The sequence below is a fragment of the Symphalangus syndactylus genome, chromosome 15 (assembly GCF_028878055.3).
Source record: "Symphalangus syndactylus isolate Jambi chromosome 15, NHGRI_mSymSyn1-v2.1_pri, whole genome shotgun sequence".
Lineage (NCBI taxonomy): Eukaryota > Metazoa > Chordata > Mammalia > Primates > Hylobatidae > Symphalangus > Symphalangus syndactylus.
In genome coordinates, this window is record NC_072437.2 from 18062667 (window position 1) to 18083474 (window position 20808).

At 37.3% G+C, this 20808-nt stretch overlaps 1 protein-coding gene across 6 annotated transcripts in view; it reads left to right on the plus strand.

The window, feature by feature from the left end:
• FGF14 (fibroblast growth factor 14) overlaps positions 1-20808 on the plus strand; it is a 693770-nt gene that overhangs the window by 164149 nt on the left and 508813 nt on the right. The window contains exon 1 of one of the 6 annotated variants that reach the window (XM_063618976.1): positions 9561-10366. The exons of the other annotated variants lie outside the window; for them this stretch is intronic. Coding sequence (XP_063475046.1) covers positions 10312-10366 — 55 coding nt within the window. The 5' untranslated portion in view covers positions 9561-10311. Of the gene's footprint in view, positions 1-9560; positions 10367-20808 lie in introns of those variants that run through there. 6 annotated transcript variants of the gene reach the window in all.

The following is a 20808-nucleotide window of genomic DNA, read 5'->3' on the forward strand; positions in this document are numbered from 1 at the left end:
ATAAAAATAAGGCCAACATGAACCTTTCCTGGTAAAACTTAGTCTACATTTTTAAAAGACTCATCATAAATACTTTAAAGACATTTCAGTAATTGTTCTCTAATGTTTTCTAACTACCAGCCTCTAATAGAAATGTTTATATTTACAAACTGCTATAAGCATAGGGAGACACAACTACATTATTCTTTTGGATCTGAATTCTTACAAGTAACTCTTCGGAGAGGCTGTCTGTGTACCTTGTCTTTTTATAGATATGATTGCATGACTCACTCAAGCTCAGGTAGGCTGTAGATGGCATTTGGGATCATTTAAAGAATGAGCATACATACGGAGCTGATTTGTCCACTGGTTGGGATTTCTGAAAAGAAGATGTGATAAATATCTCTGCAGGCATTCCCTAAATGGAGAGCAACTGCTTTTCTTATCTTTTGATGTTGATTAGAGGTAGTTGGTAGTTTCCACATTTCATGTTATAAGAATAAATTGATGTTTTTTCTACTACCTTATTGAAAGGCTATTATTGTGAAATTATATCATTTCTGGGTATAAACACATTAAATCTGTTTTCCTCTGTGTATTTATGTGTGTTAACAGAAACATGTGGTTCTTCTTTGGAAAGGTATCCTAGGATACAAGAGGCCATCCACATGGCCTCTGCTGGGATGGAGCACAGTTTCTTTCTCTGTGCTGGGTCAGGCACATTTCATTGGCATTTTCAATATTCTTTACTTGAGAAGAAGATATATTTGCCTCACAAAACCAGTTGTGTGATTAAAATGGCACCCTGATTTTCGCCTCCTTAAAATATTCAGCTCATTGTATGCAATGACATGAAAAACCTAAAGGACTTGAGATAATTCATATAGATTCACATGACAATTGTACACTCGCCTCTCATCCGTTGTTTCCCCAAAAGCCTTCAAATTTCTTTAATTTGATAATAATATAATTTTAAGGAGGATTTTTTTCATTTAAAGTGCTGTGCTTATTTATTTATTTATTTATTTATTTATTTATTTATTTATTAGCTCATGCAATTGTGTGTGTGAATTGGTCAAAAAGTAGAACCCTAGGAAACCAGAGAGGATGTGGAAACTGCACAAAAACCATGGCATCCCTATTTCTATGTATCAGGGATGAGATTTTTACTGCACACCCGACTTGCAAGTTACACTTTTCAACAAAAGAACTCAAGACAAATACAGAACTCAAAAATGCATAATTCAGACCCAGCACAGATCTACAGTACTCCACAAAATTCCAAGAATATTCAGTCTCAGAGTAATAAGTACCAGTTTAAATTTTATAGGACACATGGAGAATGCAGACTGCGTTTGTAGTACTCTCATTTAAAACTTAGAATTTAGGGGAAACTTTGAAGGAATCGCATAGGTAAGGAATTAGCACTTACTAAATATAATGATGAGGGGCTTCTACAGTAGGAAAAGCATCCCAGTGCAGAACAGGATGGGATGAGAATAGTAAGAGATGCTTGAGAGCATCTGCTTAGTCTAGACAACCCAAGAAGAGAACCTGAGCGAGATTTGAAATGAAAGAGTTCTCATCAACATAGTTGCCAAAGGTTTTTTAATAGTGTTTCAGTGAGAGGAACTGTCCTTTTTAGCTGTTTTCTGTATATATATTCATTAATTAAAGCACTACTGCTAGTAGCTTCACTCTTGCTGACCACCTGTTTGCCAGTTACCAGGCTAAACACTTATTTTAACATCATGTGGTGGATTGTCATACTCTCTTATTATATACATTTCATCAAGGGCCAGAGAAATGTAAAAGAAAAAAAAAAAACATTCCCAAAGTCACACAGCTCTTAATTGTGAGACCTTGAATTGAAACCTTGGTCTTCCTGCCTCCTTTCCATTTTACCATACTTTTTATCACACTGATACCCCAACTTATTTTATATCAGTACTTGAAAATTAGTTTTTTTGTTGTTAATTGTTTCAGTTGAACAATTCAATTATGTGTTGTTATAAATAAATGTCGGGCTTAGCTATTTATCACCAGTGACTTGGGTTTATACAGTTACATAATCTATTTTGGACTTTAAAACATTTTTGAATTATCAGGATTCCATACTGAAATGGAGTTCCTTCTGGGAAAGGTGGCATTAAAAGGCAGAATTTGGTTGAACAAGTCGATTTCTTCTGTATTTGTGATGGTAAAAGCTAAGCTGCTATGACAAAGAGACCGTCACTTAAAGAAGATAGAAAGTTATTTTTCTCTTATTATAGTTCAACCAATTTAGTCTGACAGAGTAGCTTGGCTTTGTTGTGTTATTCAGAGACCCAGCATATTTCCATGTTGTTACTCTACTATCCTTTAGGGCTTTATTATAGCTGACCACCATTATGTCCCTGTTTTAGCTTATAAGGAAATGAGAAAAAAGGAATGGTGGAGGTTTTATGGCCAAAAGGAACTGAGGTTTTATGGCCAAGCTTTGGAAGTAGAACACACTGTTTTTACTCACTTCCATTGATAAGAACCTACTCACATGACTAACCCTAAAAGCAAAGGAGGCTGGGAAATATAGTCTCTAGCTGTGCAGCCCAATGCCTAGGGCAAGAGTAGAGAACTGATTTTGAGGGAAAGCTTGTCTGTCACACATTGGAAGGAGTAGTATTCTAAAAAGACAGGATTGGTTAAACAAATGGATTTCCAAGCAAAATACTGTGAAAAGGACAAAGACTGTACATAAAGTGGATATGCCCAGAGGAGATAATGCATGTGCTGTGGTTTGAATGTGTCCCCCCAAAAGCATATGTTGGAAACTGAATCCCCATTGCAGCTGTGTTAAGTGGTAGGGCCTAATGAGAGATGATTAGGGCATGAGGGCTCTGATGCCTCAGGAATGGATCAATGCTGTTATCTGAGAGTGGGCTCATATTCATGGAATGGATTCCTTATAAAATAACAAATTTGGGCCCCTTTTCTCTCTATATATCCCTTGCTCTCTCTTTGGCCTTCCACTTTCTGCTATAAGATGATACAGCAAGAAAGCCCTTGCCAGATGCTGACCCTGATCTTGGACTTGCCAGTCTCCAGAGCCAGGAGCCAGTTAATTTCTGTTCATTATAAATTACCCAATCTCAGGAATTTTGTTACAGCAGCTGAAATGAACTAAGACATCATGTCACTTCACAGTATGGTCAGGGCTTGGCTCTTCCTGCCTGTCAGATTCTTTTTGTCATATTTACAGTTTAAGTGCAACTTAAATGTAATATTTTCTGTATTGCCTGAGGAATTTTCAAGAAAGAGGGAGTTAAGAGTGGGACTACTTGGGACCTCTGTGAGCTAATAACTTATTTATACAGTTTACAAATATTTTACATGTATTTCATTTTATTTTGGCCTCCCAAACTAGGTTATTCTGATGAGGCTCATTATACAATGCTTTGTACTTGAAATTCAGACAATGACTTGAAGGAACAGGGGTTTAACTTCAAATCAAAAGCCACTGTACCTTTCATTACCCTCACTTTGGGGTCTTAAAGCCAAAAGACAGCATTTAGTTGATTTTTTATTTTCAGGTTGCCAAGAATAAAGATTCTTTGAATCTTAAATACAAAGCAAGCAGAACTTGCATGGCTTGTAGAAAATTATTTCCTAACTAAAAATAAGACTTCCTGGCAGGAGCTATTTGCTGTATCAGAGCTTTAGGGCTTCTCATTGGCAAAACCTTGTCCCCAGTGGTTTGTCTATCTTCACTGTACTCTAAACAAACTCTTTCTTCATTAAGTGGATGGCTTTGTAGGTAATGGGAGGATAGGTTGGCTGCTACTCATGGAAAGGGTTTTTTAATAATGGAAAAAAATAAACTGTCTTGATGCTCAAGTACTTGAGCCCAAATTAGCAAAGCAGGTGGACAGATCATATTTTTTCTACAGCATAACTCCAGGAGGATTCTGAGCTGTTTTTGTTAGTTGTCCTAGTTTCTTTTGACTGATAATCAACAAAGAAATCTTCATCTTATAACTTTATTGCTGTTTCTTCTAAAGAGTCTTTTTACGATAGGGAAAGAACAGGGCTGTTGTGTTTGGCCACATGGATTGTATGGGGTACAATTGCAGAATGACTTGGGAACATGAAGGCAACAAGTGACCCCTACCATTTCTTGTTTACTGGGGTAAAGGGATATGGGACTTGAAATTATGCTCCTTTTTTTGTTATAAGTTTTCTCATACATGCATGTAGTCTGTCCTATCTATGCAAAGGGAAAAAAATCACCAGGAATTGGATTGCTATTGCGACAGAGTCTTCTAGCTAGAATCTACAAGAGTGCCCCTTTCTCTACGAGTGCCCCTTTCTCTACAACGATCAAAGCCTCCACTGTTCATTATCAGTCTGGTGGGATATAAAGACTCAAATTCTTTTAATTTGTGTTTTCCTGATTTCTGGTAAAGCTGAACATCTTTATTCATGTTAATTTTACATTTGCATATTCCCCCCACCCTCTGCCACCCTGAGAATTATCTTTTCAGAACCCTTGCCTATTTTTACATTTTGCCCTTTGCCTTTTCTCCTAATGATTTGAAGAAGCACTTTTCATGTTATGGACCTTAAACATTTCCTATTATGTATTTTGATAATTTTTTTAAAATAAGAGTGTAAAAATTATTCTCTTTTATTGTTTCTCCTAATTTTGTTTATTCCATTAAAGTTTGCATCTTCAATCCTTCTGGAATTTACATGTTATTCTGTGGTAGGTATTTTAAAAAATGTTTTAAAAAATTTTATGTGTTACAAACATTCCTATTATACTCTTTTAGTCATTTTTAAATGGTAGGTATTTATCTTTCCTCTCCTGTAGCTGTTTCTTCCAGCAATACTTACTGAGTAGTTCATAGCTGAGGAGAACTGGCACTGCAGTAGTTGGCCTTACAAGTTGTGTGTTTTCCAAGAAAGGGTGTTTTTCTATGAAAGAGGGAGACTATAAACCAGATATGGTGGGAAGCAGAAAATTGGTCTATTATTTTGAAAGATGCAAATATCAGCTCTTGAATTTGCCGGGAAATGTTTATTTTAGTTGAGCAATGTTAACAGTAGAGGTAGGCAAGGAAAGCATGCTTTGCAGAGTGAAGACATGTCTTTATTATATAATGTGTGAGCCGGGGAAAGCATTATTTTATAGAGCAGGGAGTAGCAAAGATAACAGAATGACTGCATTTGGTTGGCCATATGCTTTATATTCTGTTTTGAATTAAGATCGCTATATATAGAGATATTTTATCTGTACCTTCTAAACTCCTGTTCATAATCTTGCTGAGGGTTATGTATGTTATCTGTAAGAGGCATTTTCTCCTTATGATGCTGATAAAAAATAACAATGCAGGTGCAAGGAGACAGCCAGCATTTCTGGTAATATTCTTGAGATAGACTATGCTATGAAGTGGTAAAAGCATTGTGTTAAAATTTCCATTGTAAAATAACACATTTTATAAGTGTGCCTTGTAAAGAAAGCCTTTCCCCAGTCAGAACAAAATGCTAATATATCCTTTGCATTTATCTTGTAAAATTACATTCTAGATATCTTGATCCTAATTACATGCTTTGGATGATTTTCCTGCTTCCAGTGACATTTGTTAAAGGTGTATTTTCTTAAACTTTGTGTTTAAAAAAGGACTTACTGGTCCTCTTTTTGGAAGGTGACCTGTTGTGAATGAGGGAATCAGAAATAATTAAGACAAATGTCAGAAGGATTGCAGTAAGAAAAGTAAATACTGAGTCATAAAACCCAGGAAAACTATGTCCAGGTTTTCTTGGTCACTTAGTGGCTCCATTCATTTGCAGAGCTCCAGAAATTAAAGGGACTACTTTTGGTTAGGGGCATTATTTCATAATCTTTTTTTTTTTAACTTGTTAGTCACATGTGCAGCTAATGCTATAAATGCATATTCCCCATTTAGCAGTTTCACCAGCCTCATTCAAATCCCAAAGCAGAAAATTGGTTGGAGTCTTCCATAAGCCTTGCTACTCAGTGTGGTCCTCACACCAGAAGCGTCAGCATCTCTTGGGAGCTGGCTAGGAATGCCCAACCTAGAAGTATTGAGTCAGAATCTGCATTTCTTACAAGATTAATGTTTGACAAACACTTTTCTATAGCACTAATGGAACAAATATAATTTGGCTTTTAATTTCTATCATCTTTAGTTCATCTGATAAGTACACTAGACATTTCTTTGAACAGAAAACAAACAAGCAATATAAACCCAAAAAAACCAGTTTGGCCACAGTATGATGAAACAGAAAAATCTGTACAGTAACTGGGTAATAGATATTTCTACAATGCAATTGCTACTTCAGGGCTTTGGAGTCTGACAGATGTGGGCTGGGATCTTGGGGTTGTCATTTACCAGTTTTTTTTTTTTACCAGTGAGTTACTGAACTTCTTTCTCTACCTCAGCTGCAGTGAAGTGTTCTGCCTCTGAGTTCCATCGTCTTTTGAGTCCACCATGCTTTCCACTCCATTAAGCAGATAGGCAACATAGGTCACAGGTGTACAGAACTGTATTCAGTCCTGCTATTCTTTTCAGCAATGTGCATTTTATTTTATATGTACTACCTTTCTAAGGACAGACACATGAACCAGACACATAAGTCACATAAATGAGCAAGAGGTAAGGGAAAATTAGGGGAGACCTGTGTAAAAGCACTGTGAGGTTATTTTAATAGTTTAAATAGCATTAATAAATCTCTAACTAATTACATTAATAAGTCTCCAGCTAATTTGCTCTAAAAATGAATCAATGATCCTGGCTGTCTGCCATATCACCATCTATACTTTGAATCTGTCTTCTTGGCTATAACAATGTGGAAATACTTCTGGTGAAAATATAATGCAGTCACTCATTAACAAATTATAAATATGTACATTATTATAAACTGTGTTCATAAAATACATCTTAAAGAAAGAGAGAAGTTCAGTTTCTCTCTAAAATATCATCTAATTGAGATGTGGGATATATAAATGGCTTTTAAGGGAAAGAAACAGTGTCAAGCATGCTGATGAAATGTGTATCTTCTACAGTTTAGAGTAACAGTCGGGAAAACAAATATCGCTGCAATAAAAGTGCATGTTGAAAGGATATACAGACAGGACAGAAGATGAAAACATTCTTTATATTCTACACATTTTAAATCATCTCTGGAAAAGTAGTTGCAACCTGTTTTATTTTGAATTGTGGCATTTGTTAATCCTTGGATTAACCTTTATCTCATCTCTTAAAGCCATCACTTTATATATTCTTGTTAAATCCTTTCTTTAATATATTTTAGAATATTTTGACTGAGTGCAGCCTTTACAATACAAATTTCTTATGTTCCAATTATTTCATTTAGTAAGCATGGCAATTCAATTAAGACACAAATTCAATGATAATAAAGAAAATGTTGCCCATGAAACACATCCCAGGTACATAAATGGTAACTAACTAGATTTAGGGGAGTATAAATAGCTGCATAATTAAAACTTAAGTAGATCTTAAAAACATGACTATTTAGGTAATATGTGTCCTTAATACCAGTTTAGAGTGAATGCCGAGACACAGATTTCCTCAATAGATGTGGTCCAAAAATCTGCATATGTCTATAGTTGTAAGTCAAATCACTTCTTTATTGAAATCAACACCTCACTTTAAAATGATGTTTTAGATTTGTTATTTTAAACTCGTAATTATTATTTGTTAATTTACAGAAGATTGAGTGTTCAGGGGTCAGTTCTACACTATAAATATTTTTCCTTGAAAGGCTGAAGACAATTTTTTAGAAACGTATTTAATTTATGGCTTAGATGACTTAAAAATTCTGGTAATATCAAAAAATTTTTAGCTTGATTTGAACCAGGTTTGTAATTCTTTTTTATTTTTTTTAGAGTGTAAAAAACCCCAAGTAGTTTAGAAATCTGGTGCAAATACTCCTTCTGCTGAAACAGGGTTTGCACCAAAGTAACAGATGTTCAATTGTGAATTGTGACATTCACCACTCCTCAAGGGGATGGGCATGCGTTCCTCGCAGGGACGAGGGACAGGCTCTATTCCCAGGGATGTATTCTCTTCCAGAGGCTCTCTGGGGCTTTTGCTGGGGCTGGAGAAAGATACGCCTAGCTCAATCCCCTCCCTTGTGCAGAGGGCCTCCTGCTGCTCGGATGCAGGGAACCCACTTCATGTTTTTCAGATGTTCTCAGAGAAATAACGCCCCACTCTGCAGACATGTGAGACTCTAGGGTTTTTGAATGTCGGCAAATGTGTGTGGGAAGGTCTCAGGTGAGTGGGAGTGTGAGATAACGCTCTATCAGAAAGTCTTCCTTGTGGTGGACAACGCTAAGCTGAGCAAACAACAGAGAAGATGGGAGTCCTGCAGCCCGCAGTGCTCCTGGCAGCCTCCTCTAGGCCTGGTTTGTCAGCAGTACCTGTGAGGCGTGATCACACAGGAGAATGGCATTCTTGGGACCCAGTGCAGCCTCCTCTGTGCTCCTTTGTAGTGCTGCACAACCAACTGTCAGCACTCCAGTGCCTTTCCAGTCCCCTCCTGCTGGGAGGCCCTCTGGGAGCCCAGCACTCTCCAGCCTGGCTTCTCTGGGCCTTTCTCACTTCGCCATGAGTGAAGGGAATCACCCTGCACCTGCTCTAAGCTGGTGATGCAAATGAGGGTTCCGCATCCTATGTCCATGTGGACTTACTAGACACCCACTTTACCAAGAGGCTGCAAGAAAACACGCTTTCTTGTTAGCTTTCTTAGCTCAGTGTGAGTTGACCCCGGGCATGTTTCTAACTCCTATTCCAGAGGTTCTTTAGAGGGTGGACAATGCACAGTCCTGGGCGGGGGGTAGAAACCAGGCACTACCCCGAGATCAGGCTCTTCTTTCCTTAGTCTGGAAAACTCCACTCACTTGTACTGTTTGGCTTCCCAGGGCAGTGCACCTCGTTCTATTCATGCCACCAATCATTTACTCTTCAAATAGGGTCAGGCTTCTTGTTTGCGTCCGGTGAGAGTTCTCAGTCTGTCAAAGGGTCAGCAGGCATTGATGGGCTATTTACTGCAAGTAAAAGTCTTCCAGAGTCTGTTGAAGGATTTTCCTTCTGCAAAGGCCCATAATTTTAGGCCATTCTTCATCATTTTTTTCCTGTTCTCATCCCTGATCTGCTGATCCTGTTACCAGAAAGGAGTCCTGATCCAGACCCCAAGAGAGGGTTCTTGGATCTTGTGCAACAAATAATTCGGGCAAGTCCACAAAGTAAAGTGAAAGCAAGTTTATTAGAAAGTTAAGGGATGAAAGAATAGACAGAGCAGGGCGTTCCCCAAAGCAAGAGGAGGGATGCACTCACCTTAGGTTTGAAGCTTGTTTACATATAAGACAACAGAGCAAAAAGTCATCGGGAAAATGTGCTCTACTACAAGGGCTCCTGACAAAGGATTGCCAAGCTTTGTGTCACTATTGTCTTCCACAAGAATTTATATTACTATCTTTAAAGCAAAACTAATTCTTAAACTATGAATGCTTTGATTGTTAAGATATCGGGACATCAGGACATTTCCTTGGTCTGTTAAAAGTCCTGGGTCTATTTGGTAAATATTACTAATCTGTTCCCTTAATTGTAAACATCCTGTGCCTAAAAATGCCTAACCTAGGAATGCAGCCCAGCAGGTCTCAACCTCATTTTACCCAGCACCTGTTCAAGATGGACTCACTCTGGTTTCAATGCCTCTGACAATCCCAAAGTTTTAAAGACAGGGATCTTGCATCAAAATATCCAGTTGCCTTGAAGAGACACATTTTTCTCTAGAAAATATGTTTTACAAGCTAAGAAATAAGGGATTAAAAAAGAAACAAATTTTCTTCCCTGATCTTGATCCCTTTTGATCGTAAATTTGGAACATTTGTATTGCATATCTTTATATATCCCTAGGAAGTCTTTCACAAATGTTAAGGTGCACACAAATCAGCTAAGGATTTTGTTACGTGAGATATAGGTGGTTCTTGGGGTTTTCTACCTCAAACAAGTTCCCAGGTGACCAGGGCACTTACGGCTCACAGACCAAACTTTGAGCAGCAAAGAACAAAGCAAAAAATTTTCAATGAATGATTGTGTTTGGTTATATTGACAGCTAAGTGGAGATTAGATCTCTGAATTATTCATAACTTTAATTGATTCATTTGTAAAACTTTAATGAGACACTGGAATTTTAATATTATCCTACATGATTAATGAATCATATTGTTTGGCATGATTAAACATTACAGAAAAATATAAATAGATCCCAAAATATAATTTCCAAAGGAATAAATACTGCCAAATGATTTTGTGTTTTTTGTTTCAGAAATTCGCTGGGCATATATGCAGTAGACTTTGTGAGTAAACCAAATTTATAAATCAGATAATTTTCAAATGATACAGTGGTTTGGCCAGACAAAAAAAATCTTGTTCTGTGGGAGCTCTCAGTATGACAGATACTGTATTCTATGTGGAAACCTGAGATACAGCTGCACATGAAGCAGAGTTCATGTTCCTCTGATAATAACAAGACTTTACTTCTCCTACCCAAACAGTGCTTTAAAGCATCACTCATCCATACAGTCTTTTCTACACATGACTTCTCCATACACAGAAAGTAAATGGAATTCCAGGTTCCAATGTCATAACTCATACACATCGCTGGGGAGATAACAAACGTGTATGTTTCATAAGCTCAGATGTAATTTATGACTAATAAGCATTCAGTGTGTCTGACATATATATGTATATATAAATGAAATATGTACAGAACTTGAGAGAATAATTATGAACTCTTTGAAGACAGTAATATAATCTCTCAACATTTCAGAAAAAAATGTTGAAAATTGCCTATTATTTAAAAAAAATATTTTATTTTTAATTATAGTAAAATGCACATAACATAAAATGTGCCATCTTAACCATTTTAAGTGTATATTTCCATGGTACTAAGTACCTTCACATTTAAATGTATATTTCTATGGTATTAAGTACCTTCACATTTAAGTGTATATTTCCATGGTATTAAGTACCTTCACATTTAAGTGTATGTTTCTATGGTATTAAGTACCTTCACATTGATGGTGATGACGATTGTACAACCATCACCACCTTCCGTCCCTAGAGCTCTTTCCATCTTGCAAAACCCAAACTCTGCCTGTTAAACCACTCCACATTCTCCACTTTCCCCAGTCCCTGGCAACCACCTTTCTACTTTCTGTCTCTGATTTTGACTAATCTAGATACCTCATGTAAGTGGACAGTTGTCTACCACATAGTAGTCAAATATGGAAGAGCATAGTTTATTTAACAGTTGAAGATAGATGTTTAAAAACTTGACAGGAAACCAATTAGAAGCACATTAAAAGTCAGCATGATGCAAATAGAGGCTTCAGTTACTCATCGACCTCATTGTTTTGTGTGTCAACAACAGTAAGCTTCCTGGAAAAGTGTCTGGGTTGTGTGTCGTCAAGAGTAAGCTTCCTGGAACAGTGGCTGGGTTTTCTACTAATTTATATAGACAGTATGATGTCATAGAAGATTCTCTTATCTGACTCCATCTTCAGCTATGGGGAGTCACATGTTTCATCTACAGAATTAGGGAGTTGCACCAGAGATGATCTCCCAAGTTCACTCATTTGCTTAACAATTTAATTCAAGCTCTTCCTAGTAACAGGCTCTGTTATAGGTGCTGGGGGTACAGCTGTGAACAAAGCAGGTAAAAGTCCCTGCCCTGGTGGAACTTGCATTCCAGTGTGGGAAGCTAGACAAAAAAAAAACAAGTTAAACAAAAAAATGAGGCTGAGTGCAGTGGCTCAGTCCTGGAATCCCAGCACTTTGGAAGGTCAAGGCAGGCAGATCGCCTGAGGTCAGGAGTTCGAAAACAGCCTGGCCAACATGGTGACACCCGTCTCTACTAAAAATACAAAAATTAGCCGGGTGTGGTGGGTGCCTATAATGCCAGCTACTTGGGAGGCTGAGGCATGAGAATCGCTTGAGCCCAGGAGGTGGAGGTTGCAGTGAGCTGAGATCATGCCACTGCACTCCAGCCTGGGCAACAAGAATGAGACTCTATCTCAAACAAACAAACAAAAAATGGCATATTAGATGCTGAGGAATGCTTTGGTAGAAAAATGAGTCATAAGGGAATGGTGTGAGATGGGACCAGAGGAGGCTGCACTGAGAAAGTGAGAGGGGCAAGACCTCAGGGGAAGAAGGGAGGGCTGCACGGATGTCTCAGGCAGAGCAGGCAGCACCAGAAAAGGTAGGGGACACTCCTTTTGGACCAGCATATAATTTGGTTAAAGCCTCTCCTGTTTCACCTAATATATGATAAGCACATTTCAAGATAAAACTACTACTTTATTGTCATCAAATATAAAAGTAATTTTTTATTCAGGGTTTTCTAATATTCATCTATAAAGGCATTTCTTTCCCACATGGCATGTGTTACATGATGTTCAACTTAAAGCAATTGTAAAAGAAAAGCCTGAAGAAAAAAGTCTACAACGATTTGCATCATGCTTATTTTTGTGTCAAAATATATGTTAAAATATACATTAACTATACTAAGGAATCAAGAGAAGATCATAATTGCTCTCATGACTTGGAATTTAGAATTCTTACATTTTCGCCTAAAATCGACTTGTTAATTATTCATAATTTTATGTTTTATTTCTATATGTCAAAATAAAAGAAAAGGGTTCAGATTGATATTTGCAAATGCTTCTCTGAAAATAATACATTGTAGATGTGGTAGTTTTATTTGCAATAAATAAAAAACCTAACGGAATATAATTGTCACTGAATGTTTGCCTAGAGTTATTTCTTATTTAAATTTCTTGTGATAGCTTGATAGGATATATAGCATTGCAACTTACTGTTTAGGTAAAGTTGTTGTTGATGTGGATGTGAAAGTTATTTTTAGTTTTATTCTTTTTTTTTTTTTTTTATTATACTTTAGGGTTTTAGGGTACATGTGCACAATGTGCAGGTTTGTTACATATGTATCCATGTGCCATGTTGATTTCCTGCACCCATTAACTCGTCATTTAGCATTAGGTGTATCTCCTAATGCTGTCCCTCCCCCCTCCCCCCACCCCACAACAGTCCCCGGAGTGTGATGTTCCCCTTCCTGTGTCCATGAGTTCTCATTGTTCAATTCCCACCTATGAGTGAGAACATGCGGTGTTTGGTTTTTTGTCCTTGCGATAGTTTACTGAGAATGATGTTTTCCAGTTTCATCCATGTCCCTACAAAGGACACGAACTCATCATTTTTTATGGCTGCATAGTATTCCATGGTGTATATGTGCCACATTTTCTTAATCCAGTCTATCGTTGTTGGACATTTGGGTTGGTTCCAACTCTTTGCTATTGTGAATAGTGCCGCAATAAACATACGTGTGCATGTGTCTTTATAGCAGCATGATTTATAGTCCTTTGGGTATATACCCAGTAATGGGATGGCTGGGTCAAACGGTATTTCTAGTTCTAGATCCCTGAGGAATCGCCACACTGACTTCCACAATGGTTGAACTAGTTTTATTCTTTTCATCAGCTTGTAGCTCCATATGACTGTGATTTTTTTTTCTACTTTTAATCACCTAATAGCTAAAATAAAAACATGTTAAACATTTAGTGTTAACTGTAGTTAGGTTTGTTCAATGTATATGTAATACATGACTTGGATACTTAGGTGTAAATTCTTGTGGGATTCATTTAATTTCATGTTTATGGTAGTCTGCCTCTTTCTATTGATTACCAAGTGGGAATAAGTATTAGAAAAAATAAAAATAAAATCTCTACAGAAGCCACAGCGCACTCTAATATAGTTTGCACTTTAGTCTCAGGCCATTTTCTCTATCACAATCAGCAACAGCTAATAATAGTATCAATTAATTGAGCATTTTTTATGTGTCAGAATTTTTGCATGCATTCTTTTGTTTAGCCCTTGTAATGACCCTGTGAGTTGGGAATTACTGCCATACGTATCTTGCAGATGGAGAAACAGAGTTTTAGAGAGCTTAGGTAATTTGCCAATGTGTTTCAGCCAGAAGGAGGTGGAGTCAGGTATCTGAATTCAGACTGTCCTCTTGATATCACTGGATCGATGAGATCTGACTTCTCTGTGTTCTTTCTCTAGCAGGTTCTCATGAGTAATGAGATAGCCATTGGACAGATCACAGGAGGGAGGACATAACATATGCTATATTTGGCTGGTTTGTCAGTTACTGAATGCTTAAGAAGTAACATAATTCTAAAACAGCATAATTAGTATATTTCTGTTAAAAGTCTCAAGAATTATGGCTTACAGTTCTTAATTCTATCGATGAAGCTGTTTTATCCCATAGACCCTGCCTTCTGCTCTTGCTTTAAATGATTTTTCTCATTTCTAAACATTTCTATCTTATTCTTGTAGCCAACTCACCTCCTGTCACTGCTGTTCACAAATAATATTTTTCCAGATTCACAGGACGCCAAAAGGTGAAGGAGATTACTTTTTAAAAACATAAACAGATCAAAATGCAAAGCAGAGTACTTATTTTATGTGACCTTGATAAGCTGTTGATTTGCAACCTGCTGTTCCCTGTAAACAGCTCTTTCACCATTAATTTAAAATTCAGGACTTAAAAAATTATCCATATATTTCACAACATACTAAATTTGTATCTGAGAGACAAAGAAACTGAGACAAATATTTTTAGTGGCAACTTGGCTCACCAGATTGACAGATACCAACGTATGACATTATAGATGAAAAAGAAAAGGGAAATAATTCAGTGGAAATAATATATTTTGAATCAAGATACCCCAGGTCAGATTCCATCTTCTCCACTTACTACCTCTGAGACCTTGAGTATGTCATTTTAACTCTTTAAATCTGTTTCTTTACCAAATGAATAGAGATAACTCCCCCCCCAATTAGTTTGAATATTAATGATACCTATAAAATATGGCTTTTATCCATCTATTATTATACATTTATTTAATAAAAGTTTCAGTAATATTGCATATTTTTTTCCAATGCTCTTTACAGGTATTATGGCAAATTACAAATAAATGCTCAGAGGGTTTCCATCTACTCAATCTTATAACTGAGATGGGTTAGGGTCTTTGAGGAATAAATGACACAAGTTCTTTCCAGAATAACTAGCACACTAATAGACATATTAGCAAAGTGCACACATACCTCCTTTTTCTGGACTGCTCTTTACCCTTTTCACCTGCTACTGCCTGCAAAGTCCCCTGGAGTCACATCCCTCATGAGGCCCACTCCCCAGCACTGGAATTGGGCTAAGAAGGGGGAGCTGGTATAAATGAGCCACTTTTTCCTTTGTACTCCCAGTATACCTTTTATGGAACTCTAATATAGGACCCTTTTATTTTAGTTTGTAATTGCAGTGTTTGTTTATACCTTTTTATTCCCTAATAGACAGGGAGCTCCTTAATAACAAAGGTTATCTTCTTAACTTTGGTATCTGTCTTAGTCTATTCTTTCAGGCTGCTATAAGGAAATATCATAAACTCAGTGATTTATAAACAACAAGCATTTAATTCTCACAGTTCTAGAGACTGGGAATTCCAAGATCAAAGCACTGGCAGATTCAGTGCTGTGTGATGAGGGCCCACTACTCATAGACAGTGACTTCTAGCTGTGTCCTCACATGTTGCAAGGAACAAACAAGCTCCCTTGGGCCTTCTTATAAGAGCACTAATTTCATTTATGAGGGCTCTGCCCTCTTGACCTAATCTCCTCCCCAAATTCCCACCTCCTAATACCATCACCTTGGGGGTGAGGATTGCAATACGTAGATTTTGGAGGAATGTAAACATTCAGACCACAGCAGTGTATCAGTGACTAGTACAATGCCTGGAATAGAATCGTCATTCAATGAATTGAATAACTGAAGGCTGTTCAGTTTGAGGAAGCCTTCCACAGCACAGTTCAGAGTTAATCCGGAAAATTTGGAATTCAAACTCCTTTAGTCTTCATTAAATCCTAAATCTCCAATCATAGCCATTGGTAAGTACACACTTAGCTTTTGGAAATGCAACACTTGTTTTATTAACCATGACCAAGGCCTGAGAAGCCTTGAGGTGGGATAAAGAAGGAGAATCCAGAAGAGGAGGCTGAGAAGGAGGGACTAGAGAGGGAAGAGGACACCAGGAGAGTGGTGTCTTCCAAACCAAGAGAGCAGCCCATGTTCAGGTAAAGGCAGTTGTCTGCCATGAAAATCCTCATTAGTCACAACTTTGGGATCTTTTATACCTACCCTTAGCAAGAAATAGTGGAAAGAATAATGGACAGTGCCACAAAATATAAGTTCATTTCTCCTATTCATCCCCATCTCTGCGCCACACATCATCTGTGAAACGGGGATAATAGTCATTCTAAGCTGTAAGCTTGTTGTGGGGATGAAGTTGGAAAAGTCATGTGAGATTTTCTGCATGGAATCCTACATGTCTTAAGTACTAAATAAACATTAGTTATTAATACTCTTGTTGATGGCATGATTTAAATGAAATTAGGACAACAGAGCTTAATGTAATCATGTAAGATTTTGGAGTCTAGCAGATGAAGGATATCCATAAAACTCACAAAGTCTCCTGTGAGTGAGAACTCCCAGGCAGCATTGGCTCCTTCTAGGTCTCCTAAGTGTTAGGGCAAGGTTGGACTCTGACATCTTCCCTGGGGTGCATAATCATTCAAGATGCAGCCAAGAAAAACAGATTTTCTGCTTTCTCAATACAGAAGGAAGTGAGAATATGAAATAAAGGAACATTAGAATAAAATGATGTTAGGAGGAGAGAAGGCAACATTCAGTAGTCTTGAGAACTGTATGTTTAAATCAACCCAAAATATATTCGAGACTGTGCTTAAAATATACCCAACAATGGAAGAGGAGGTTTTATATTTTAATATTCAGCTTGCATAGGACAGAGGTGTGCTATGTTTAGAAGACAGTATAGCAGAACTGTTAAGAGCACACTTTTAGAATCACTGAAACAAAAATTCTGGCACTAGCACTTATTTAGTGTGCAATAACAGGAGGATTCTTGACTTACCTAAGCCTCTGCTTTCTTATCTGTAAAATGGGAATTATTATAGCCAACTCCTTGGGGTACTTTAAATATGAAACTAGATAATGTTAACAAAAAACTTAGCAAAGGGTTTGGTGCCTAAGAAAGGATCAGTGAGTACAGATAATGTTAGTATAATTGAATATGATAGATGAATGAATGGATAGGAGGACACTGTTTTCAATCTCAAGGAAAAGGATATTAAGTATTCATTAGGCAATTTTAGTTTCAAGCTTCTTTAGTCATATGCTATTCAATTAATACCTCTGAGTAAGTTGAAGGGGCAGAGGGCACCTTCAGTGTTAGAGAGGAAGATAATGACATTTTGATTGGCTTTAGTATTCTGTTTGTTTCGTTTTCACCATTTCCTAAATGGCACCCCCTACCACATAGGAATGTATTTTAATTTTTTAAAGCTACTAGTGAGAAACTAGAAAATACATTTTGTGTTGGTGAAGAAGAAAACTGTTCAACATACCTGAGGATAAATATAGTGGGATAAAGTTAACATCGTTCATTTTTTATGAAAACAAATCTTTGAAACAGGGAAAACTGCCACGAGGAAGAAATCAAAAGAGCATGTTTCCATTTTCCTTTTCACAGTTAGCAAACATGAAAGAAAATGTTGGTCAACATAAACGTTCAATAAGAAAACTTGGCTGTTATTCAATGAGGAACGAAGAGTATCATATGCAGAGTTTCTCTTGGTAAACATATTTAAAATAAATAAATCTGGAAGTGTCTGAGAGTCAAAAATGTGGTGCATGCAATATATGATGTAAAACAAAGGCGGGTGGTTTACGTAGCTCAGCAGACAAGACGCCAGATGGTATGTATGCTTGATTGAAAGTACCCACCTGTTATTCTGCGAACACAATGGGAGGAAGAGAATCCTACATTTCCTCATCCCCTTTATTGAGGACTCTCATTCTTTCATACTTAATATTTTTATATTACCTGTATCTATTATTCTAGGTTGCAACAAGTCCTTTTGGGAAGGCAGAGTATAAATAATGTAGTTTTATTAATAGATAAGTATTAGTAAAACTTTGCATTAGAAGATGTATGACTGATGTTGGATAGAGTTGTGTGATGTAGAGTAATATTCATGGTGTACACATCATAATTATGTTTGCGAAACATGAATACTTACTACAGGTCTTTGTGATAGACATCAGGGTGGGGACACATGGGGACAAAAATGTACACAATTTTGTGTCTGCTCTCAGAGAGATTACATAGTAGGACAGGAAGACACAGTATTAAAAAATAGAATAAAGGCAAGCGCCCCAAATCCTTGTCATTAATTTTGACTGGAAGAGAGGCTTAGGAAAGATGAGACATTTAAGCGTTGCATGGAGGAAAAAAGAAGTAGATCTCCCTTAGCAGGTGGATAGGCTAGGACATTCCAAACTGAGAAAAAGCAAGAAAAAAATTTCATGAAGCAAAAGAGTATGTAACAGCCCTAAAGGAGCAGCCTATAGGATTCCCTAGTTGGATGGAATGGGAGGTAGAAAGGGATAGGGCTTGAGTGTTATAATAATAATATAGGCTTTATTTTGAGAAAAATAAGAATCCATTAAATATTAAACTGGGAAGAAAAATGGCCAGGACTAGACAGGCAGCCTTGTTTGAAAATAAGCTCCAGGAATTTGATAGAATATAGGAAAATTGGCTCTTAAATGTATATTGGGGGAGGAAATGGAGTTAAATATGATCTTAATGTTCCCGGCTAGGATGTCAAGGTTAAAAATTGGTACCATTAACCATTTTCTGTAGAAAATATGGAAAGAAGAGAGGTTTGAAAAGGGGGTAGAGGAAGGAAGGTAGAATGTGTGGTTAAACTGATAAATTGAATTCTGGTGGCTGTTCATGAGAAAATGTGCTGACAGTGTTAGAAATAAAGATTTGGCTTAAGTGGGCTGCAGACATAGATTTGAGAACCATCATAATCAAAGTGGTAATTGTAAGTATGAGAGTAGATGATGTTCCCTAAAGAGATCAGGTACAATAAGAACTAAAAGGCCAAAAACTGGAAGAATAAGCAGATTTCAGAGATGAAGACAGAACTTACAAAAGGAGACTGAATAATATTCAGAGAAATAAGAGGAAAGCAAAGAGATAGTATTGTTGCTGAAGTATTGAAGCTGAAATGTTGAAGAACATCTCAAAAATATTACATTCCAAAATATTATCTATTGTCAAAAATTGAATAGAATAAGAAAATAAGAATATTGAAATAGGCATTATACAGACAGCAGTAAGAATAGGTTTAGGAGATAAAAGGGATAACTTTAAAATTAGCATAGCTAGCTATTATTTATGGAGCCCTTTCTTTGTTCCTGGTCTATTAACTAGAATCCTCACAACACTCCAGTGAGATAGGTTTTCAGCATTAGTTCATTTTTCAGTGGAGGAAACAGGCATGGAAAAGTTAAATGGCTACCTCAGGATCATAGAGCTAATAAATGACCAAGTTCTGATTCAAACTCAGGCCATGTGGCTGCAGAGCCCACCTTTGTAACCACTACATATAGCATCTTAGGAAGTGTGCTGTAAGGGATGGGCCAGCTGGCAGGCTTCCTGGTGGACTATCATTTGGAGGAAATTGCAACACGCATGAACCAAAGTATAATCAACCCAATGTCAATTCAATGTCAATGTCGATGTCAGCTGAAGTTGCCAAGAACTTTAAGTGGACAGGTAAAAACTCTTCCAAGGATGCTTTCACAAATTGAAACAATGAATAAATATGCGGCCACGACCTCAACTCAGGGACTATCTCAATGACAGTTGCTGCGAGTGGTCAGTTACAAATGTGTACATCCTATAACTGAAAACATGCATGGCAGAATCTTATTTTCAAGGAAAATACAATTTACTTTATTACCTAAATGTTAATTGCTTTAATATGTCTCCAAGAAGTCGTCTGGTTTGTAATATTGCAATAGAAAACCAAAGAGAAGATATATTTTGCAGAGCTGAGAGTCAAAACAGTTTTTATAAACATTTTTGAATCAGCCTTCTAATCTGTAATTTTCTTCTGCCTTTAATGTATACTCAGGGACACTAATAATATCAGTTAGAGGTGACTGGAAATGAGCAAAATGAAGGACAATTCTAAATCAGTTAACAGCATAGGTTTAGTTCATGAAATAAATCCCTTATTGAACTGATGGAGAGACATAAAATTTGTATTCATAAAAATTGTCTTCTCTAGTGCAGTATAAAATAAAGGAAGATAAAATAATGGTTTGAAAGGGCTTGAAATAATTAGCCTGTCCAGAGGGTTAGTCTGGTCCAGCCCTGAATGAGCGGGTAGTTAAAAGTGGAGGTTAAGTTACTCTGTCTAGCAATGTCACCTTGAAGAGGTGGATGTTGAAGTACTGGAGATTTAGGGGAAAGTCAGGGTTGAAGGAAGATTTTTTTTTGGATTCAAGGGCTTGTCCATGGGCTAAGGGGAAAGGCTAGTGAAGAGAGGAGGGAGAGAGAGGGACTGAAAGAGGAGCAGCAATGGAGGAAGCAGGTTTCAGAGCTCCAAAGGCCTGGGGGACAAAACTCACACGAGGAGGAGCTCTCGTGGAGGAGGAGAGCTTTCTAAATCAAGAAGTAAGACAGGGCTGAGACGTGGGGAAGCAAGTGCTGTCTTGGGGAGAGGCTGCGACTGTGACTCTCAGAAGGGCTCCTCTTCAGGGAATTCTGCTGGGAATTGGGGG